This window comes from Amblyomma maculatum, chromosome 6, assembly GCF_055883805.1.
Source record: "Amblyomma maculatum isolate TAMU_Amacu chromosome 6, ASM5588380v1, whole genome shotgun sequence".
In the NCBI taxonomy this organism is placed as follows: Eukaryota; Metazoa; Arthropoda; class Arachnida; order Ixodida; family Ixodidae; genus Amblyomma; species Amblyomma maculatum.
In genome coordinates this window covers 25,515,361-25,539,261 of record NC_139349.1, presented here as the reverse complement: position 1 = coordinate 25,539,261, position 23,901 = coordinate 25,515,361, and the positions used below count along the sequence as shown (strand labels likewise).

The window sequence follows — 23,901 nt, the reverse complement described above, 5'->3', positions numbered from 1 at the left end:
TCTCCAAACAAGAAGGTTACCAGCTCAGTGCCAATTACCCACAGTACACAGCTAGCTTTACCTCCTACCCAGCCATGTCATGGAGGTCAGTGCACAAGCAGAAACAAATCAAGCATCAACACATAATTAAAAATAATTTATTTTAAATGAAGTGCATGTGGCAAAACGAGAGTCACAAATCCCATTAGCAAAACAATGTAAACTTGCTGAGGCACCCTTCCAAGGCAGCCGATAGGCATATTTGCACCACTTGTCCAAAATCAACGCACCATTATCACAATGACACCATAGGTACATACTATATCTGCCAGCTTGCATACTGACAACAGGTTTATCACCTCAGCACATCAAGGATTGCACTCAGGTATTAAAAAGGATTTGCTTACTGCAGAGCTCATTAGATACCCTTGGAATTGATATACCAAGGATCTGGTTGCTCACTGCAAGCAGTCTTCCTTCAGCTGTTAGCTAGAAAGAAAGCAGGTGTAAAAAGCTGTCACAAATGAAAAACTAACAAAACGAAGGTAAAAAATATTATGAAGAGCAATTTGAGACATTTGAAGGAAAAGACACGTAGAAGCTCTAGCAGCATCAACAGAGGTTATACACAGATGAGAAGAGAACGATAAACAAATGGTAAGCCATCAAAAGTTCTGTGGGTTGACAACCATTCCCATACCGGGTAAAGAGCATAAAATATGATAGAATAGACAAAGCTTTTAAAAACAGTGCCAAGAACACTCATCCTGTCAACCTTATCTACTTGTTAATTGCTCTTGCACTGTTTACCCAATAGTGATTAACTAAAGTAGTAAATTAAAACAAAGTGAAAGAACAAATTCCTCTTCACAAAAACAGAATAAAGTTTTAGCACGGAAGCCTAGACAGAAAGTGCATGCACGTATGCACACTGTTAAAAACGGCCCTGAGGCACCAGAAAGCGGCCAATCCCCATTATGTGCCAAGCAAGAAGCAAGGATGACGTTCTCATTTGGCAGTCTGCCAATTCTCTCACTGTTGTATAAAGCATGTGCCTGAAGCAGGGCCTGTGGAAGCTTCTCAATCTCTCTTGTTCTTCTCTTCTCTTGTTAACATGTGCCTGCCTGCAAACTATGCTTCACCTGTAATATAAGTTCAACTAATATAATGTAAATAATATGTTTCCTTGATCTTCTCTCATCCTAAAAAGGGCACTCAGTATCCTCCAAAAGAGTGTCCCAGCCCCAGACTCATAAATTAGTATGTCCCATGTGCGTGCATATGTGGAACCAAGCATTTTTAAATAGACATCCTCATGAATATTTCCAAACGAAGACCTATTAATCCCTGCCTCCATACAATGCACGAAATGCAAGGAGCTCTATAGGCCAAGCTTGCTGCCTTAATTTTCAAACTTGGAAACTCATGGTGAGGCAAGAAAAGGAAACAAATAAGAAACGCTCACCTCGGGTGACATTTTTAATGTGGCTGAGTGCGAGAGCCACAATGGAATTGAGAGTCATGTGGGAAAACCCACCCTGTGAACAACGTAGATCATCCACATGCTTACGGATCTCCTGCCTGCATGAAAAAAAAAAAAACTATACAAGGTTTGTTGATGGGTGGTACACCTCCCCATCTTTGCTCTCTACAGACTCTACAAAGCTACACAAAGCAGCAATGTGCTGCTAAAGAAAGTTGTAGCATGTATCAACTTCATCCCTGTTAACGAAAAGGCCTGCAATAAAACATCCCTGGGTTACTTGTGAAGTCATTCAAACAAAACATTGTGTTAAAAGGCTTCGACAGGTCGAAAGGAACAACAGCTCATAAGAAAACCAAGCTAGCAAACGCTATTTCAGACTTTAAACAAAAAGCAAAAGAAGGCAAACAACTCTACTTCCAGATTACACTTCCAGATTTACTCACCAATTATCTGCAACGGTTTTGGAAATGTTTTAGCAGTGACAAAAGCGATGCCTCTCATCTATCAGTAGAAGAGAGGGTTAAAAAGGCAAATGCGCATTATTTCTTTTGCTCAGTATTTACTGTCAATAACAGTGTTATACCCGATATAGAAATATGTTCCAACCTCTTATCATCACCGGCGCTGCCATTTTTAATCTACTCGGCCTGGACAATAAGCAAGCAACTACCGTAAAAACCCAAATATAATACGAACTTTTTTTTCCAAATTCTGTAGCATCAAATTTCTACCTCGTATTATATACAGATCCAAACAACTTTTAGTCCACATTCACAGTTCCGGTTTCGTTAAGCGGCAGTCACATACGAGCGAAAAAGTCAACGACGCCAGCGCGGCGAAAGCGGTCATGGTTCGCTCCATCGCCCACTGGGGAAGACGCATGCCCGAGACAGCGCGAACCGAGAGACGCAAACCGAGAGAAACGGCGACGACGCTCTGGGTAGGTTGTGTGGCTGGCATAGTGGCTTGGTACACCGCAAAACTATTGCCAAATGCAACAGTCATAACGATTGCAAGAATCAAAGTTATTTTGCGACAACATGGCAAAGTAAAATGTATTTACAACAAATCGTATCGAATATGAGTTAACTTGCACAGTACGAGAAGTCACGTGACCCCTTGTTTTTTTGTTTCAGTTGCGATTAGACGTTCTTTGAATCCTTTGCTATTCCCCATTGTCTGTACAAAGCGAAAAATGTATGCGGTAGTGCACAATCACAATGCAACACAGCAAAATAAAGAAAGCGAGTGAAATGAGCGACAGCGACGTACGCTTACTTCAGGGCGAACAAGCGAAATTTTCTATTTCGGCAGATCCGAGTGACAAGCCAAGCAACACATGCATTTCTGTTCGCGGGACGCGTGCCACCGTCACGTTCGCGTGAGTTTTCGCGTACATGTGATTCAGCCTTTATTGCTCGGCGCTATCATCATTAATACTCCTTTTGGAAGCTGCGTCCCCTAGTGGTGGCGCGACTCCCTGCAAGCTACGAGGAACAGCTTGTGGCGTTCCAGCGACATGTAATATCGCTGCGGAAGGGTCACGATTTCCAGCTGGGCCAAATCGGGAATGCTGACCTGACTCCCATGTACCTTGACATGCTGTGGGTGCTCACAGTGAACGAAAGAGGCTGCAAGTAGGTTTGTGTCCAATCGACAGGAAATGAGAATATGCGGGTTACCGTAATGCTGGCCTGCACTGAGGATGGGCGCAAGCTTCCGCCCTATGTTGTGTTTATACGGAAGACGCTGCCCAAAGGTGAGAAACTCTCAAAAAATGTTGTCGTCTAGTGCCAGGACAAAGGTTGGACGGACGAGACTTTGCTACTTGACTGGGTCAAGTCTGTGTGGTGCCGGCGACCTGGAGCACTGCTGGAGTTCAGATCCCTGCTTGTGTTAGATGCCTTCCGCTGCCACCTGGCCAACTCAGTAAAGAGGCTACTGCGCGAATCGCGCACCGAACTCATCATCATTCCGGGAGAGAAGACGTCCCCCAATTACAGCCGCTAGATGTTTGTATTAACAAACCATTTAAGGGGGGACACAGGTCTTGAAGGCGGAAAAATCGCCCAAAAATCAATTTTTAGAAAACTGAAGTATTAGAATCTACAACTATTATTCTCCGATTCCACCAAGTTTCTCACCTCTCGTGTCAATATTTGAGGCGTAATATCAATTTATAACAAGTCGGCTGGCTCATTTCAAGCTGATGTTTTCACTAAAATAGCGCATTTTCAAAAAAGTATAGCTTCCGTTCCACGGCCGCGCTCACGGCGATCTTGGTCTCTTTCGAAAGAGTGGCTTTTCGCCTTCAAATTTCGCGCTCTTGCGCGTCGTTTCGCTCATTGGTTCGATAAAAACAAAGAAAAGAAAAAAGCCACAGCACACGTTCCTATTCGTTGCTTCGGTGCATGTGACAAAAAGGGACCCTGTGATTGGCCGTTCGCGTCTCGCGTCGTCTGCTGCGCGCATCAGGGCAGTCGGAGCCGTGCCCTTAGACGCCATCTTGCCTAGTGCTGTCAGCCTCGAACGCCTCGGAGATCTCGCAGCGATGTCTACGCCAACGAGAAAGTTTGCGATGCGTCATAAATACGATGCGAAATAAATAAGTTAAGTTGAGGACAACCCAGAGGGCTATGGAACGAAAAATGGTAGGGGTAACATTAAGAGATAGAAAGCGTGCAGAGTGGGTCAGAGAAATAACTCAAGTTACCGACATTCTAGTGGAAATTAAGAAGAAGAAATGGACATGGGCAGGACATGTAGTGCGAAGAGAGGATAACCGATGGTCGCTGAGGGTAACAAACTGGATTCCAAGGGAAGGAAAGCGTAGCAGGGGGAGGCAGAAAGTTAGGTGGGCGGATGAGATTAAGAAGTTCGCAGGGGTCAAGTGGATGCAGCTAGCACAGAACCGGGTTAAGTGGAGAAATATGGGAGAGGCCTTCGCCCTGCAGTGGGTATAATCAGGCTGCTGCTGATGATGATGATGATGATGATGATGATGATGATGATGATAAATACGGCAAAAAAAGGAAAAAGTCGTCGATCGGCAATGCTAAGAAAGGTGCTTTGGTGTTGCGAGACGCCGAAAACGAGCAGATTCCTGCGTCCAGTGACCGTGTCGACGAACCTACGGATCAGCTAGGCCTAGCGGGCCCGTCAAGCGAGCACACTTCAGACGTTGTCAGCCACGTTCGTCATGATACAATGCTTCTGACGCCTTCCGATCTGGCAAGTGAAAAGAGAAAAGCCGACGCCAAACTGCGGGAGTTGGATTCAACGCCAGCAACGAAACGTAAGACAGACTTTGCCGCCAGCGATGCCGCGATCTGCCCGCTTGATGAGACGAGCTTCGCCGTGATTTGCATCGAGTCGATCAACAGCCTCCTTGACGGTGCAAAGTGTAAAACGTGTGGAGGGAGTGTTAAAATCGACCGAGGTGATCGCGAATACGGCCTCGCTGTCAAGCTTTTCTTGACATGTGTCAACTGCGGCGACAAGGCATCGGCGTGGAGTTCGCCGCGTGTGGACGGAAAGCAAAGTGTAAATCCTTTCGCTGTGAACATTCTGGCTGCGCGCGCGATGCAAAGTACCGGCAACCGGCGGACTGCATTCAACGACATCTTTGCCACGATGAATATTTCCCATCGTGGACTGCACACGAAAACGTGGCAGAGCTACGTAAAAGAAAAGCTGACGCCTGCCGCGACGCGTGCAGCCGAGAAAGTGACCGTTGAATGCGCGGAGTCAGTCCGGAAGCTGTACGATGAACTGAACGTTGTCATGTATGCAAGGCATTGCGACCAATTTATGAGCGCCTCTCTGACAAGAAGCTCCTTGAGCGATGTGCAAGGGGAAAAACCCAAAATAATAATGAGAGCCTGCACTCTCTCATATGGGCACTGGCACCAAAAGAAAGGCACGCATCCCTCTTCAGTGTTGAGGCCGCAGTTGCAGAAGCAGTCTTGAAGTTTAATATAGGGTACCAAAGGACCTCGGTAGGAATTTTGAACGAGCTGTGTTTGAATCCTGGCCAGAGAAGTGTGCGGCGTATGGTAGAAAAAGACAAGCTTCGGTCCGTTGCATCTACAAGCAAGCGTGCATCGGCAGAAAATTTGCAGCGTGCTCTGAAAAAGCGCCACAAAGGTGGTAGTGATCAAAATGACTATGCCCCTGGGGCATATTAACAATGTCTGGTAGTTGACATGTACATATTTTTTACTTTTAGTGATTAAAAATGACTTCAGTTTGTTTTTCTCATTTTCTCAAGATGTGAATTTTGGTCTCCTGTCAAGTTGGTGAATGCGATATCTCAACACCCATTGCAGATACAGCAATGATTTTTGTTTCAGCATTAAGCCAAAATGTGAAGCACACAATGTTGCAAGCAGATTTCTTAATTATTGCTTTAAAATTTTTTAAAATGGCACTTTTTGTGACCACTGTGTTTCCATGTTACGACTACTAAACTTCAATGCGCAATAAAATGAAAAATAATCATTAAATCAAAAATCTGCTTGCAACATTGTGTTCCTTATTCATTCTAGTATATAGCTATATGCTAATAAGAAGTTTTTGTGAAGTGGTTTTCTTCCTATTGTTTTCACAGCAAGTGCACCATTGTTCTTAATTATCTCAACGCCTAATTGGTTCAGAGAAAAACTAATTGTATTTTTGGAATCAGCACCAGGAACTGCACACGTGTGCCAAGTTTCATCACTTTAGTTCAAAAATTAAAGAAAATGGCTTTAAGACCAGTGTCCTCCCTTAAGGATGCTGTCAAGCAGTGTTACCAGGAGTGCATAAGGTCGGGAGACCCTGAAGTAACTGCTTCCGGGCGACTGAAACGGGTCTCTCCAGCAATCGTTTGCGGCTGGATCATGGATGCTTGAGCCAGCATTCCTGAAAAGCTTGTTTCCCGCTCTTTAAAGAAATGCAGCATCTCCAATGCACTCGACGGGACGGAACAAGACTTCTTATGGAAGGATATGTCTGGCAAAGGACTTTCGAAGAAAGTTCGACAGATGACGACTGACTATGGAATGAAGAGCGCGAAATGCTGTGAAAATACATGCTTTCAAAAAATTTGCCTCACTCGTGTATACGCGGGTGAAAACATTTTTTTTTTTCATTTTACTACCCTAAATTGCACCTTATATTATATTAGGGTTTTCACGGTAGTCCCAACAAAATTCCAAACCCATGTTTAAAATAATATTGTTACGCGATGACGACGACAAAGTGTTTCCTTCTCTTGCCTCGCGGAAGGGACAAGGTGAAGACGAAGAAGTAGGACTGGTTCAGTGTTGCTGCTCTCTGCTATGCCAGTTGAGGCTGTTGTAAATATACTGTAAATACACTGAGTTTCCACATAACATCTTGGTGGAGGTGCGGCCGCTGATCCCGGCGTCAGCCTCCGCACGACGGAACTCCGCAGCGGCCGCCTGCTTTCGTGCCCAACAATGACTCAAGATATCGCCCCAACACCAACAGGGGCCTTGCCATCAGTCATTCTAACCCACCCGCGCGATCCTGGCAGTTTTACTGGTACGGGCACTACGGACGTGGATGAGTGGATACGAAAGTATGAACGTGTGTGTGTGAGCACCTATAATCACTGGGACCCCAACCTCATGCAAGCGAATGTTGTTTTTTACCTCGAGGGCACTGCACTAGCCTGGTACGAGACTCATGAAGACCAGCTAACCAGTTGGGATACTTGCAAAGAGAGACTCCGCAAACTCTTTGGAAAGCCCCTTGGTCGAGAGCTTACCGCACAGCGAATGCTCGAGAGACCCAGCCCCAGACAGCTACCGAATCATACGTGGCCTACATCCAGGACGTCCTCGCCCTTTGCCACAAATTAGATCACAACATGTCCGAGTCCGCCAAAGTTGGTCATGTCATGAAGGACATCGCAGACGATGCATTCAATCTGCTTGTGTACAAAGACTGCAACACAATTGATGCAATCATCAAAGAATGCCGCCGTTTTGAAGAAGACAAAAGTCGTCGCATAGCGCACTCATTTGTCCGCCTTCCAAATACTGCCCTAACTTCTTTGTGTCAGGACCTGCCGCCCCAACACCAGCCAGCGTCGACTGAAAATGTGACCCGTATCGTCCGCCGTGAACTCGAGGCCATCGCTCCCGCTACCTTGCCGCCCCATTGGCCGACGGCCACCACCTGGACGTTCCCCTAATTCAGGCCGCTGTTCGCCAAGAGCTCGCCACCTTGGGACTTAACTCCATTGCTGCCGTCAGCCCGCCCCCTGTTGCCGACGTTCACGCAGTTTATCCTGGTCGACCTCCTTATGACCCCGCTTATAACCCCGACGTTTGCAACTTTTATTCTGGCCCGACCTGCCTACGTTGCCCCGCGTCAATGTAATTCAGATGAATGGCGCACATCCGATAACTGACCTATTTGTTTTGCTTGCTCCTGCGTCGGCCATATCGCCCGTCATTGCCGAAATCATTGGTTCCAGCCACAGAAGTCCTGCCTTCCACCCTCCTCTATCTACGATGACTGCTCTCGTCCCTTCTCACCTCGTCACGACCCTTTAAGCACAGCCGCTGATACCGAGTCTTCACACCTCAACCAATCCTGAACGCCTGTAATCGCAGAAATCACGCAAAATTGGCTTTCTAGTGCCGCTCCGTGGCTAACGCAGCAGCCTCCTCAGGCGTTGGTAGTGTAGTGCAACACCAGGTGGCATTAGTGGCTGCAGTTGATTTCTTTGTAGGTACTGTATATGCGCGTAGCACATGCAATTTTTGCGCACGTGGTGCATTCGCCATCTTGTCTGTTGTTCTGCGTCTCGTGCACGTCTCGTGTGTCTGCAGATTTACGATGTTGGTTCGCGCGGCATGTTTCAGAAGTGCTAGGCCAGCCTTTCTGCCTGTATTCGTGCGGCTCCGCTTGTATCTGCGGCATCAGTTCGTTGCGATGAGTTCAACAGCCAGAAAACGAAAAGTTTTGTCATTTGAAGACAAACGTGCCATTTTAAATACGGTCTCCACGAGCGAGAAGAAGAAGGATGTCACCGCTCATTTCAACATCCCAGCAAGCACCCTGTCAACAGTTTTGAGTGCGGAGGAGAAGATTAGAAGTACTGTGGAGTCAAGAACAAAGGCTAAGAAAAGATTGAAACTGTCAACATATGATGTGGACAAGGCAGTGTTCACATGGTTTTTGGGCACGCGAGCCAGGAATGTGCCCATAAGCGGAGCAATATTACAACAGAAGGCGAAGGATTTTGCGTGCATCTTGGGCCATGATGACTTCAAAGCAAGCAACGGGTGGCTACAAGGTTTCAAGAGCCGACACAATGTCATCGAGAAAGTCATCTGCGGTGAATCTGCCTCTCCAGACAGCGTTGCTGCTGCTTCGTGGGTGGCTGACATGCTTCCTGGAATACTGAGTCGCTTCAAAGCGGCTGAAATCTATAATGCCGACGAGACGGCTCTCTTTTATCAGATGCTTCCGGGCCGCATGCTAGCACTTAAAGGAGATGACTGCCGCGGTGGAAAGCAGAGCAAACTCCGCGTAACAGTTCTACTGTGCACCAACCTCGACGGCACTGACAAGCGAGTCCCGCTAGTTGTGGGAAAAAGTGCCCGTCCCAGGTGCTTTAAGGGAACGAAGCGTATGCCTGTGAAATACACGGCGAACACTAAAGCGTGGATGACTCGGGCAATATTTTCTGAATGGCTGAAAGACTTCAACCAGGATGTCAAGCGGTAAAGCCGTCAAGTTTGCCTACTTCTGGATAATTGCACTGCGCACCATGTTGAAGGCCTGCAGCTGTCTCACATCGAACTGCACTACTTTCCGGCTAATTGCACATCACTAATACAGCCACTAGACAAAGGAATAATCAATAGTTTTAAATGCTGTTACCGGCGCCGACTGATACAGAAGCTTTTTTTGAACATCCGTCTGGAACGGGAGCTGAAGATCAATATTTATCAGTCAGTTGAAATGCTTGCTGCCTCCTGGCAAGAAGTCAGGGCAGTTTTTTTTTTTTAGTTTTTTACTGTAAAATAAATGCCTGAAGAGTGAGTTCACCTTCACTGATATCTGAAGCCTTTCGGTTTCGTTTCTGCATCATTCGTACGAGCCTTCATACAAAGCCTGCATGTAACAAAATTACGAACTTTTGTCAATTTCGTTATATCCAGGTTCAACTGTATTTCTGTAGAGCTGCTCTGACTCTTTTCATCATCTTTTGTTTAATATTATGAATGTAATGCCCACCCGCTATGGTCTCAACAAGAGACTGGCAGCCTTGCAAACAAATAAACATTTCAATTATCAATAAGTTGTTTGTAATTTTCATCCCACATTGGAATTGGTGGCACAAGAACAGAGAGAATGAAGGAGGAGAATGCAGAGTGCACACGACAACTCTACAGCGCTTTGCGAAAAGTTTTAATTTCGGATGGGGCGAAATAAAAAGAACTCACTCCGACATGTGAGGCAGCTGTCTCTTCACTTTCCGCACTATCTTCATTATCTGCATTTCATTCTGAAATGTAAAGCAAATAGACAAAGGTTACGGCAATAATGAAGGGAAAAGGCAAGTCAGGCTAAACTGACAGTTGATTAGCATCACGCAACAACATATACTTTATTTTCACCGAAAGCAATACTTATAAGACAGCAACTTGTTTGGCTTATTAAAGAAGAATGTACCAGAACAGGTCATTAGCATGCAGTACTTGCGCGGCCAGCACAAAAGGCAGAATTTAGCATGAGAAAAATGTTAAATCAGCCGATGCATATTTATCAAAATTCAGCATGTGCTCCTCGCTGACAGGTAGAGCCTGAAGGCAGTCGACTATAGTTGCAGAGAGCATACCATGATTTGTATTGTCTTAGAAAACACAGCAAGCCATTCACAAATGCCGATATGGTGCTGACGATGCCAAAATTAATCACAAGGGTTGTATGTGATCGTACTTATGTGCAGTTAGTGAACAAACACGCAAAATCGATGATAGCACAGCACGCCGTTTGATGAGCAAACGCACGTCCAATTTTTTTTCACTCAAACAAAGTGCTTAAAAAAATGCATTAAGTGTGACTGCTGCTTGAGTGTCCTTGAAACCGCTGAAAGTTTCCAAGCACACTTCACAATAGCCCACTACCAGCCAAAGGCCACATACTCACACCACTGTTACCGAATGTACATGTGCAAAATGTCAAATCAGCAATTGGTTCATCAGTTTCCGACTGAACAACATAGTTTCTTTCACACCCACGCAACCTGCTTTTACAGAACATGCATGCTGCTCCTGGCCCTATGGGGCTGGGTCAGGTAGGTCACCGTGGCATAATTGTGGCAGGGGCTAGACTACCACCGGATTTGTACCTGTTGTAGGCCGTCATTGCACCCTCCACCGAAGCGGTGGCAGAATACGGTTGTCTGCACGAGGCAGCAGAGGTGGCTCAGCTACAGAGCCAGTAACAGGCCCATGCATTTTCTTTTCCTTCTTCCTACAGTGGCAACAAAAACAATCAGATGCAAATGCAAGTGACGCAACAGAGACACCGCACAGCATTTGCTTTTCGGTGGAGGATAAGGCATGGCAATGCGGCAGAGGCTGCGACCACATGATAGTATGACAGCAGATTCCATTGTTCATGTGACCAGCAAAGTAGCTTCGGTTTCAATCCACGCTGCTGTTCTTTGGAAGCGGAGAAGTGGCTCCTCTGAATGGCCGAACTGCAACAGCAGCACAGAAATGACACCAGCGCAGTTCATTTTTCGCGGCCGCTTTGAATGCGATTCTCTCACTAATACTGCTGCAGTTGCATGCAGTAAAAACAATGGTAGCATAAATGGGGAATAACCTATCAGTGTTTCTCAGTTTAGTATTTTCCTCCAGAGTCCTTTTAAAGCTCAGCTAGGCCAAACAGAAAGCTGGCTGCATAACGGAGGTTTAGCTGAGCATAAAGATAGTACCAGAACCGGGCATCTGATTTCTTCTAAAGTATGCTCTATGGAAGGAGGCAAGTTGAGAGGGCAGTGTTTGATAACCAACGCAAAGGTTAAGGCTAGCTTGTCAGCTTCCCAGAAATAAATGCAGAACAAGAAGTTTAGGAGGTTAAACATTTCTGTTCAAGCAGCATACCAGTATGATCTGCCCTACAAATTTTGTAAACATACAATAGCTTCACATGAGATGGCACCAAACAGGGTGCTTCTAGAACTAACAGGCGCTCCTAACTTGTGCTACTGTTTCTGCGCGGTGTAACGCGGCGCACGCCACCTGGGAATTGTTGAAGAAAATAAACGTGCTTGCTGCTCATCCCGACAGGGGGGGTGGGGGGCGAAGACAGTCAAAAGGGAAACGGAAGTAACAGAAAGGTTACGCAAGAAAGCAGCGTTTCTCGCTTTGCGGGAAGTACCCCTCCAACGCCCCCAGTGCTGAAGGGGCTATAAATAGAACAAGAAAACGAGGCCAGGGCAACCTTGTCCAGGAGCGTTTGAAAGCAAGAGTTTTGAGTTGACCCTGACCTCCTCCCGAAGCGCTCATACGAGCCGTCGGCAAAAACACCAGCGACAGCTCTCCGCTGTCCTAAGTCTCGCCATCGAGTTGCCGCTGCACAGGCCAGCGACAGCTGCCTGCTGTTTTAAGTCTCATAGTCGTATCTTGTCATTAGACCCCGCTGCAGATGCCAGCGACAGCTCAATCCCTGCTGTCCTAAATCTTAGATGCACCGAAGCACCGCCCTAACAGAGAAGCAGATAGCTTTGTCGGGGGCAGCCTGCACTATTTGAAACGACAAGACTTAGCCCTTTGTGATTCCGTCAAGCGAGCATCTCCGCAGGTATTCGTACTCGCGGCAACAGTATGCTTATCATGCTTCTGGTGAGGAAACAAAACAGGCACTAGATGGACCACGGAAACACTTATTCTTTTGCTAGCAGTAGATAATGCAATGAAAATAAAGCAAAGCTGTAGACTGAAATCAGTCTGTACAACAAATGGGTGATGCCAACAAATTTCGAGACAAGTTTTGCTACGTGCCGCCGACAGTTTTATATATAAAACCCCTTTACAGTCGGTTTTGGTGACGACATGGTCCTGAAGATGCTGTCTGGTAATTAAATGTTTACTTACAGGATATGTATTGTAGCTTAATAAAAAAAACAACTAAAATACCTTCCATTCGTCTCTTATAATCTCTTCATGCCATTTTTTTTCAGCTACAAAATTTCTTTGCTTACATCTTCTGGAAGCCTGACAAAAAAACCATTTAAAGAAACTGTGCTAAAAAAAAATTGCCTCGCGATTCTAGGCATGGTGCGTGCGGCGATGTTACCTCGTGGGATACGACGGATACGATAAAACTATCGGATACGACGATAGTTTTATCGCCGCCCGGTAGATGTTTACCGCAAAAATTTGTCTGCTTGTTTTATAAAAATAAAATACTGAGAAGAGAATGACGTGAAAACTAGAAACCCGCGAGCACCATTGCTCGTGATTAGGGAATGAGCACTATCATCATCGCAATCGCTGTCTGTTGCCGAGCAAAGGGTGCGGCCGTATAGTCAGCGTCATTGCAGATTGTGCGTCCGTGCAAGATGGCGCCGCCCACATAGAATGCGCGACAGCTCTAGAGATGGAAGAGCAGATTCATAGGGATTTCTGGCAGGGTTTCAAGGTTGGAAGCCTCGTGAAAAAATGCGGGCATTTGCATTGAACGACTTTAACGATCATCAAGGCTGGGGATGTCCCGCAGTTCATCCAGTCGCTAATCGGTTTCGTGCACGGAACAAGGACTGCTGCCGGCGTACGTGCTACTAGAAGCGATACTCACAGCGATTGTCAAGCTTCAGCTGCTGCTCAAGTGAGCGTGAATTTCCGACTTCTTAAAGTATGTTTGAGTTATTTTATGGCTAATAATATAGCCTGTAATAAAGTGTTTAGTTAAAAGTTTAGTGCTAAGAGATAGGAAGCGTGCACAGTGGGTCAGAGAAATAACTCAAGTTACCGACATTCTAGTGGAAATTAAGAAGAAGAAATGGACATGGGCAGGACATGTAGTGCGAAGAGAGGATAACCGATGGTCGCTGAGGGTAACAAACTGGAATCCAAGGGAAGGAAAGCGTAGCAGGGGGCGGCAGAAAGTTAGGTGGGCGGATGAGATTAAGAGGTTCGCAGAGGTCAGGTGGATGCAACTAGCGCAGAGCTGGGTTAAGTGGAGAAATATGGGAGAGGCCTTCGCCCTGCAGTGGGTATAGTCAGGCTGATGATGAAGAAGTGTTTAGTGCTCCTTATGTTGATTAGCATTGTTCAACCCAATTTACTCGTCGCTGGTAAGTAGGCAAGTCTGCATGCATGGGAAAATATGTGGGTGAGTGCTTTTTTTTATTTCCTTTTATTTTTTTTGCCGGTCCAGATATATCGAGAATTGGTTATAACGATTAGATTTTCTGGTTTTCTCAATATCTTTATAAGTGGACTGTACTGTAGCACCAAGGCAATTCTCAACCCACAAGCCACTGAATACATGCTCCTTTACCAAGGAGGCAGTGGTAGTGAAAAACATTGATTATCAATGCCCCTAGTCCAGGGCAGTAGAATAGAGTTCATTAGACAGACAAGGTATGTTGATGAAACCCAGCTGATTACACGCACACCAGTGCTTAAATGACATCCGAAGAGGCCAAGGAATGACTCAGCCACTTTTCTAGCACAGTATAGCGTATGGTTTGAAACGTTAGAGTAGATTGCCAGACTGAAGCACTGTGTGGACAGTGCCACGAGATATGGAGAGTGTCTGGGTAGCCATCGCAGTGAGTGCACATGGGCCGACCAGGACAGTTACTGATATAGGACGAATGTGTTGAGTGAAAAGGGAGTAGGTTTGGGCTGCACGCCATAATGCAGCCCTCTGCGCGAGTAAGTTGAGGTTGTAGAAGAGGAAAGCCTCTCGGGGTCGCGCTTAACTCCTAGATATGTCCACAGCGCTCCTAGCAGGCGAGATGGAGTGTTCCTGAAGCTGAATAGGGTGCCTGCCGTCCATTGACACACAAGGCCCAGAAGGGTTACGAGGAAGTTGGCGTGAGGTCATTCCCTGCAACATTAGAGTGGCCCAGCGTCGGGGGGGATGGATACAGATCAACGGTATGCTAGATGATGTGCCGAGGTGGCAAGCGAAAAGGAGTGAGGAGCTAGGCGGCAATTCAGTGTTGCATGGCAGTGCAGATTCCCGATGGTCGGGAAAATTACCGTGCATGAAACCTCACAGTGCACCAGTGGTAACGCGGTTTTAGTGGAGATGGATGCAAATATTGAGATCTCGTTTTTTAGGGATGGTTATGCATCAGCATCGTAGAGGACAGCATCGAAACCCCGGCACTGTGACACGGTCACCGGATGACTTTTTATTCCGAGGCAGAGGACAATGGTCCTCAAGTTCACATGGCACTTAACAGACGACGCAGGAATCAAAGCAGGGCCTGCTGAGTTCGTGACTTGCGCCATTTTAACGTACCCCCCTAAGCAAAGCATGGCAGCAGATGGGCCAGGCCATATTGCTAGAAACTGCTTGCAGCTGTCATGAAACAAACAGTACCAAAAACCAGCGAATGCACCAGCAAAGGGTGCAGAAAGTCATGCTGGTGGATGACAAAAGTGTAAAGAATGCACCTGTAGGTGCAATCACGACATTAACTGCTAAAATAAAAGTACCGTAGTCAAAAGTGACCAGGCAGGCACAAATGGCCTGGGAGAGGGAGTGCAGTCGTGAGGTGGCATTGCTTTACGCCACCATGCTCGCTGCATGCATAATAAGAGTTTGGTGCGTAGTAAGTGTCGGCTAGAGCTTTTGTGTGGTCAGAGCACAGCAAATCTTGCAAGGGAGATTCGGTTTATATTTGTAACGAGCGCATTGGTTTGATACACCATTTGCAAAACAGATCAGTAAAACAACACTTTTCTCATTTCATGAGTCTGTACACTACAACAGGTCCACGAATCTCGAAATTGAAGCAAACCTTCTTTTGCAGTGCCTTATGTCCTACAGCGTTGTGCTCTTCGAGTATGAAAACATGCAGAAACTGTGTCTTCTTCTCTTGTGTGTGTCTTCCCGTGCACTTTATCTTCAGTCAAAAGATGCCTCAGTTCATGATATCCCCAAGGTGACACAATACAAAACTTAATGTTTGTGTTCATGCAAGAAGCAGGCAATAATGAGCAATCTATGTTTGTGAAGTTAACACGGTGCTGTCAACAGATATTTTCCAAAGTAAAGTAATAGACCCTCCCAGACCCTAAAGGCCCTCCAAAGAGGGCCTTTAGGGGTAACCTGAGTAATTAAATAAATAAAAAGGATTAAAATCGATCTGCACAGAAATAAATTCTATAGCACTGCCTCAGAGGAAAATCTATGGTAAATGTTTCATTAGGATATCTTAACGTTCAGAAAAATCCCCAAGTTGCCCTTTAACCATAGTAGATTGTTCTTGCCTCCATTCAGCAAGTGTTTAAAACATAACCAACCTTGCTACTAGGTTGGCAACCAGTGGTCCTTGTTGACTCCAAGTCATTAGAATAGAGGCTTCCTTGCTCCAGGCGCTGCTCGAGCTCGTGAAACCCCAACTCCTGTGAAATCCTTGCTGCAATGCATAGAACTCTCTTAGTGTGGCACACACAGAAACTGCAGCAAGAATACACAGGTACAAAAACTACAGGGCTTCAATGCTGCTGAACTGAATGTCGAGCGATAGCTCTATTGATATAACACAAAATGTTGGTTTCCACGTTTATTATTGATTGCTTTCACACTGTAACGATTACAAAACAAAGCTTTGTGCATGAAACTGCCACAGTTTCTATGTTTGTTACTAAAACTGCATACTGGTATAGAGGAAAGAAAAGGCACCATATCTGCCACTCTTCTCAGTGGACATCTCACTGCCCCGTAAGGAAAGGAGGGAGAGAAAGAGCTGCTACCCCCCAGTAGAAGGCTCCGGAATAATTTCGGCCACATAGGCTTCTTTAACCTGCACTGACATCCCATCATTAACACCCACATTCAAATCCAACCAATGCAGTTATGTTTCGATGGAGACACATAAAGGCCTCCATATGCTGTTTCTCCCGAATTCAAGAAATCATCTTAAACAGTTCAACAAAACCTGATGCGGAATATAAAGATTTAGATAAATTTCACCATCGTTCATGCTATCAATGACAGGAACATAGAAAGCACGCTACAAGCCCCAGAAAATAATGGCTGCATATTGACAGAGCCGGTCCAAGTTTCTAACAGCACTGCTACATGGCGAAAGCTTGAACAAGGGAAGAGAGGGAATCTGAAGTCTGCAGACCACTATATTTATGAAGCGGACCTGTTTGCTCTGGAAGTCCTATGTAAAAACAAGTACAACAGTCAAAATGTTAGTGAGCAGACTGCATCTTCGCTCCTCCTACCTTATTCAAAAATGCACTTTGAAGAACCATCTTTCCCCTCACTTATAACCCTGTCAGACAGGCATTTTCAAAGGCTATTGAGACAAGAGCCTTAATTCTCAATAGCTGTCGAACAAGAAATCAATGAGCTGTGATGCTGCTACTCAGCAAACTCTACCAATTACATGAGATTCCATCATTTGGCACCAACGTTTTGAGGCACCACCGTCGCCACCAACAATTTTTGCAGGTATGCAACCAATCAGACTAATAGTGAAAATGCTAATAACGAAATGCATATTCGTTACATCAGTATTATTCACTTCCCAAGTGAATAATGCTTTGTAGCATTCATGAACTTTCCAAGAATCTGGTACATTGGTTGTTCTATATATACTGCTGGCAAGCAACAACACTGTGCCTGGTGTAGCATTTCGAAGCCAATGCCCTTCTTTTTTCTTCTTTTGCAAGATAAGTTTCATAACCTGAAGTTCATAATTCCCATACACTGCTCCAGTTTCATTCCCTGGCGCGCTACTGTGCGCTCTACATCTGGGAATGCACGCTGCTGTCCTTCAAGAGCCTTCAAAACCTAAAGAGTTCTATGCTTACTTGACAGAGTATCGACTCAATGACAGTTGAAGCCATCCACGGCAGCACAAGGAAAGACAGACACGCTGCACATCCCCTCATACCAAGCCTATGACAGCCCCTAAAAATATCAACTTTAAAAATCACTGCAGTGCTTTGGTAGACCTCTGTGCCATGGAAAGAAGGGGTCACCATTCGAGAATTTCAGCCTCCACAAAACCTATACCACAACGGCCAACTGGCTCTGGCATCCGGTTACTTAGTCAAGAGCTATTCTGGAGCCCCATTACAGCATCCCTCATAGCCTGTATGCAATTTCGGTGCATTGAATACCTTGTACCACCCTCGTAAATCAAAGAGATTCTGCCTAACAAGTGCTGCCTGTATAAAAGTTTGCTGAAATTGTGGGAGATGATCTCCCATCGTCCCCTTTAAAGCCAGCTTTCCCTGTGGTAGTTGCCTTAGCTACCTAGAGATGATGTCAGTGTGGATAGTTAACGCTACTATCGAGAGATGACGCCAACATTGCGGCAGCACGAGCGCCAAGGAAGGCCTTGACCCTGCGCACGCGGGGAAAGGCAAGTGTCTTCAGCATCGGGAACTCGACACTCTGCAGTCGCCGGTGAAGCAAAGCCTTGCGTGACTTTTCCCACATGCTCACCCTGTCCGGCCTCGGAGATAATCCCGTGCCCTAGCACGGGCAAACATTCGCCCATAGCCCTGCTGGTAAGTCGGGCGACCTAGATTCATTAGTGTTTTATTGCTAGCTGGCATTGTCATTAGTGCAGTAATAAATGTCTGTTTGTTGTCAGCACATGCTGTTTCTTTGTTCCCAAGAGCACGGCTTGCATTGGTCGGCGTGCGTTTAGTAGCACACGCAATCACTAGCTGGGGTCGGTGGTTTGAATTGTCAGCCGCGACTAAGCGGGGAAAACATATTAATCCCCCTATTTCACCCCTCAAAATATAATGGAAATGTTCAGTGCGATATATAGTCTGCTTCTGATAAACTGAATTAAGCATGAACCACAGTTTACAACTGATACACTATGTTATTGTGGAGTACACACGAGTACAGTATTTTGAGCATATGGTCTCTTAAGTTCTCAGGCTTTCTGCAAGCATTGAAGGTGAAAAAATGAAAGTATGAGCTTCTCCACACCAATCATGACAGCATCAAGCCCGCCTGGACCACATAACCATGGAAGGCCCATTTTCGAGATTGGCCATTGGCCCATGTCTCCTTCAAGAGTCAGATCCACCAGAGTAACAGCTGCTTTTGGACAGCAATTTTCCGCAAGAACACATAATGATGCCAATGTAAAATGCCATTTACATTAGAGAAACTCCCTCATACAGTTATCCCTCTAAGGGCGAGGTGCATCTCCAAAGTTAACGCTGCGAGAATGGGAAAATTGTTTACACAGTGGTTGCGATTCCAATGCTCCAGCCCCTTTGTTACTGCAATCGTTGTGTTGGTGTGACTTATTCTAGCAATTTATTTGTGCTCCAACATTACTGATTATGCTGCACCACCGCAAGACCGTCGCGTGCATCACATTGAAGGCAGAAATAGACAATCCTGCAAGGAAAGTGTGTGCTATAATGGTCAACTTGCCGGAGTAAGCTGGTTGTTGTCCAAGACTAAACCCTGAAGTGCACTTTTATTGCATTTTTACACTGAACCATTTTTCAACAGATGCGTGACCAGAGGCCAGCAAAGGCAATGATTTCAGTTTTTCACAGCTCTGCAGAAATTAACGCTCACGCACACACACACAAAAAAAAAACCTATTTACCTTAGTACCTTTTTCAAAACATTGCAGCTGCTGTTTTTATTCCTGCAACAGCCCCACAGTCTCAGAGTAGTAAAAAAAATATTGGGCAAGCGTGGCACAGATTCATGGCAGACAAAGGTGCATAACACTGACTGAAGGGACGAAGCGGAATGAGCGGAATGAAAAATGTTCTCCAGTGTCTTGCTGTTACTCAGTCAATCACTCTGCAGCACTGAGCACCTCTGACTCCCTATTACGGTCCAGTACTAATCTAGCCTGCAGCACACTTGTGTTTTTGTTATTTCACTTCCTCATTTTTTTTAACAGACTCGTTTACCGCAAACAAGCTGAAAGCATTTGCCGCAAGTTTGCATTGCACTCAACTACGTATTTGTAGCCTTCTGTACTTTCTGTGCCTGGGAAAAGGAGAGAACAAAGGGAGCAGGCTGTCAGCACTAGTACGAACTTTCGCCGCCACATGCCACCGCCGCCGGAGTAAGATCAAGTTCGCTCATGGATATGCAAGCTGTGGCTGTGTTTGTAGCTGTTCGGTCGTCAGTCTTCAACTGCATTTGTGTTTTATCAAGTACAATCAAAATGTTTTTGAAAGGGAACCCCGAAGCACTTATCGCTATGGGCAATAAGCCCATTTTTGACGCATGTGTTTCCGCTACTGAAGTGAGGGAACCCTGAAGCACTTATCACTATGGGCAACAAGCCCATTTTAGACATGTGTTTCCACTACTGCCTTACAATGTGCTCGCGCGTCGTCTGATGCGCTAATGTGTGAATTAGAATGGTCCAAAGCCCCAGTGACTTTGACATGGTCAGCCATCTAACATATGCCCACATTTATGAAACTTTGAAGCAAAATGTTTAGCCGACAGGCAGAAATCGATGATCCAGGAAATAAGACATGTTTTATTATTCATGGGCTATATGAAATACTTTTGCTATAAATTATGGCTTCCATTATGGAACAAGATGGTTCAGAATCAAAAAATACCAAGCAATTTCAAGGGCCTGTATGTACCCCTGAATCAGTGGTGCCGAAGCACTAGTAAATTTGTCGAGTGAGAGATATCAACAAAACGAATGCAATGGAGCAGGGAAGAGAAAGTTGCAACTGGAAGTAACTGCATTAGATTTTCTCCAGGCCATTTGAAAATGCACCTCACAAAACATCACCAGAGTTCTAAAGCTTGAAATGTCTGATTTACAGCAAAAGACTTGTTTTTCACGAAAGCTTTCATAACAATCTAACAGTGCTTCTGTATAACAGTCTAACAATATGTTTAAAAAGGAAAAAATACTCAATAGTGGAAGTTGAAAGTTGAAGACTCAATAGTGGAAGTTGAAAACATTTAAAAAATGTTGCCCTTTGTCTCTTGCAGGCCTGTTTTACAAACGCAGGTATGTTCAAGTAATAATTCTGTGTGAAGAGTGCACTAACCTGGCGTGTTTACCTGAGCCACAGTTTTCGGTTGGGGCTTGGGCTCAAGAGAGAGGGGGTGGAGCTTCAGTTCATCCATGTCCACAAGTGCAAAGTAAAAATGAGCTTCTGCCCTGTGTAGACACTGCCTCTAGCTGTCTGTGTCAGCCCTTGATACTTGTGGTCAGATAACTGCAGCACATCGGGAGAATTTCTTGAAAATGCGAACCTCATAGATGAAACATTAGGACTTGGGCTAGTTGATTAGGCTTCATACGATTGAAAAAACATCAAAAAGAAAGGGGGGACAGGTTAAACACAAAGGCATGCAAACGGAGCAAGGTAATAAGAGAACAGTTATTACAGGGCAAAACGCCACAGAAGCAAGGTATGCTACAAAACCTGAACAAAAGAATGCAGGAGCGTGCAACTATTTGATTACACAGACGTGTCCCTCCTCCGTGTTGTAGCGCTGCGTACGGAAAGCATCATGCATGGTAGCAGCAGAGGAACATTTCATTTGGAAGGAAGGAAACCGCGAAAAAGGTCGATCGACACTTGGCACACACGACGATCGAGCATCCGTTTTTAAGCTTTTCTCCATTGAAAACGAACAGTAGCAACATGCCCATCTTTCGCTCTGTGTCTGAATACTGCACTGCAAATGAAAAACCTAAGGTGACGAAATCTGAATTCCGAAGAAAATCACCTGTCTTTAGATGCAGAACTGTCATATCTAGCTCTGACCGCCTAGCAGCTCGCAAGTCTCACAGCCCCTTTCAACGACTGCCCTTCGTTTTCTTGTTTTCTTGCTAGCCCTGTAGCCCTAGCCCTGCGGCTACGGCTACGACCACTCAAATTCTATTTTCAATCTTGGGACGGACAAAAATTGATCAACCATATACGTATCGAAAACATAAAGTATTCAGAAAACTCAAAAAATAAAAATACTGATTTAATTCAACCCCAAAATTAAACATGACTCAGCTCTGTTTCGGTTTCGGTTTTGTATGCAACAACTCTAGAGATGCGACAGATTGCTTCTCCCAACTAAAGCCCTATTGCGCTGAATCCTTGAAGCCCAAATTTCTCACAGAAACGGCGGAGGCGAAACGAAGTGGCGTCCGTGTGCTGTGCGATGTCAGCGCACGTTAAAGATCCCCAGGTGGTCGAAATTACTCCGTAGCCCTCCACTATGGCTCCCCTTTCTCTCTTTCCACTTCCACTCCCACCTTCATCCCTTCCCTTACGGCGCGGTTCAGGTGTCCACAGAGCAAGTGTGACAGATACCGCGCCTTTCCCTTCCTGCAAACCAATTATTATTATGATTAAGCGGCGTTTTGTCGGCAGTATTTTATAAAACCAAATTTGAAGTACTTGCCTGATTTGATCTGAAGAAATCGGATGTTCGTATCGTATGTGGCGAAGCAAAAAAGGCATCAGCCACCCCCCTTCCTTCCGTCGCCTCAGCCGCCGCATGCGATAGATAATTGTTTCACAGGAAGGGTAAGGCGCAGTATCTGTCACACTTGCACTGTGGACACCTGAACCGCGCCTTTAGGGAAGGAAGGTGGGAGTGAAAGTGGAAAGAGATAGAGGGGAGTCGTAGTGGAGGGCTACGAGTAATTTCGACCACCTGGGGATCTTAAAGGTATATTGAACAAATATCCAATAATATTGAGAAAGCATCACAATTGCATTCTTAAGACACGATTTCACTCGTACAGACACATCTTTCGGGTTAGTTGTGAGCGGATGGCTGTATTTTTGACGTTTTCTGAGCGGCCGCCGGGTCAAAGGCAGCGCGCTCCCGACTGTTAGCCGGCGGGTGTGACGTCACAACTTCCCTCAGCAACGTCATGGCCCCGCGATCCCGCCGCCGCCGCCTCCGCACCTCGGTTGACTGGCTACACGCAGTGTCTGTTCCCCCGCGTCGCACCGTGCACAATGCTGCGAAGTGTGGAATGTTGCAGACGAGGGAAGTCAAGGGGGACGCGTACGTACGCGCAGGGAGGGAACGATAAATTGTGCGCAGGAACACGAGCAGCAAAATAAAAAAAAAAACACGTCCGTCTTTGCGTTTTGTGAGTGCCACGGGGGAAAGGAAAAATGAACAGGTGCAACCGACCGCGATGGGTGTTGTGACGTGATATCCGGTTTTGTCAGAGATTTCATAGAAGCCCGCTATAGGTGCGGCGACTAGGGAAATATTAAAATACTTGCTTTCCGCTCATTTCTGTTCGTAAAGTAGGTTGTTTTGATCACTTCCAATGCGATAGCTACAATCTGCGCTGGAAATTTCGGCGGAAATTTTTTATTCAGTATACCTTTAACGTGCGCTGACATCGCAGGGGTAGCAGTACGTTCCTGGCCCCACACCCGCCGGGGTGGCGCATGGATGACGCGCGACTACTGTTCCCAAGGACGCGGGATCGAATCCCGGCCGCCTCGGCGGCCGCTTTTCGGTACGTGGAGGCGAAAAGCAAGGAGTCTGTGTGCTGCGCGATGTCACGTTAAAGAACCCCAGGTGGTCGAAATTTCCAGAGTCCTCCACTTCAGCGTCTCTCATACCTAGGTCGCTTTGGGAACCTCACAAACCAACCACCAAAGTTCCTGGCCCGACGGGGCTGGGACGGTAGGTCAACGCCGCTTGCGGCGGTGGCTAGCCAACCACTTAATTTTATCTGATTGTAGGCCGTCATTGCACCCGCCACTGCTTCGGTGGTGGACGACGGCTGTTGTTGCGGCGCACGTCTTTCTCTCCTTTTTCCTTTCTCTATTTCTCCTCTGTCCGCACGAGGCAGCGGTGGCTCAGGTATACAGAGCCAGCAAGCCCGTGCGAAATTTTCTTTTCCTTCTTCCTACAGCCACGACAACATCGCACAGCACACGGACGCCGTAACGCTTTGCCTCCATCGAAACGCAGCCGCCGCGGCTGGGATAGAACCCGGGAACTCCGGCACAGTAATCTGGCACGTACTGCACCACTGCAGTGGGGCTATAGTGCTCTAGAATGTTGGGCAGTGTGACGACCGGCGCCGGAGAGCGGGCCGCTTTTGCGATGACAGGAACCGACTACCGCGAGAGGGCGCGACGTGCAACAGGGGTGCCACGTTCGCCGCTCGGCGCGTAGCGGCCGCGGGGATAGCGGGGGTACAGACGAGGCGTGCGGTTCTTTTTGGAGCTATTTTGACACGCTGC

The 23,901-nt window shown here is 46.2% G+C and overlaps 1 protein-coding gene across 3 annotated transcripts; it reads right to left on the bottom strand.

Moving 5' to 3' along the window:
• Positions 1 to 123: 123 nt before the first annotated feature.
• Positions 124 to 21,538, bottom strand: LOC146185288 (uncharacterized). Of its 3 annotated transcripts, none has more exons than XM_084606236.1 (6): positions 21,410 to 21,538; positions 20,722 to 20,892; positions 15,988 to 16,103; positions 9,934 to 9,995; positions 1,445 to 1,560; positions 124 to 468 (listed from the first exon to the last, which is right to left on the bottom strand). In XM_084606236.1, the coding sequence occupies exons 2-6, from the start codon at positions 20,798 to 20,800 to the stop codon at positions 458 to 460; spliced, it is 384 nt and encodes a 127-aa protein (XP_084462362.1). In that variant the 5' UTR covers positions 20,801 to 20,892; positions 21,410 to 21,538; the 3' UTR covers positions 124 to 457. The 3 variants fall into 3 exon arrangements, with proteins under 3 accessions (XP_084462362.1, XP_084462364.1, XP_084462363.1); XM_084606237.1 differs by lacking the exon at positions 124 to 468 and adding an exon at positions 476 to 1,121; XM_084606238.1 differs by lacking the exon at positions 20,722 to 20,892 and having other exon boundaries at positions 21,410 to 21,513.
• Positions 21,539 to 23,901: the final 2,363 nt, after the last annotated feature.

Coding starts and splice junctions, on each gene's coding strand:
- LOC146185288 (XM_084606236.1), bottom strand. CDS start 20,800: ATGGATGAACTGAAGCTCCACCCCCTCTCTCTTGAGCCCAAGCCCCAA. Junction 9,996..15,987: donor GTTGCCAACCTAGTAGCAAG/GTTGGTTATGTT, acceptor TTTACATTTCAG/AATGAAATGCAGATAATGAA. Junction 1,561..9,933: donor CAGCTGCCTCACATGTCGGA/GTGAGTTCTTTT, acceptor TTTTTCATGCAG/GCAGGAGATCCGTAAGCATG.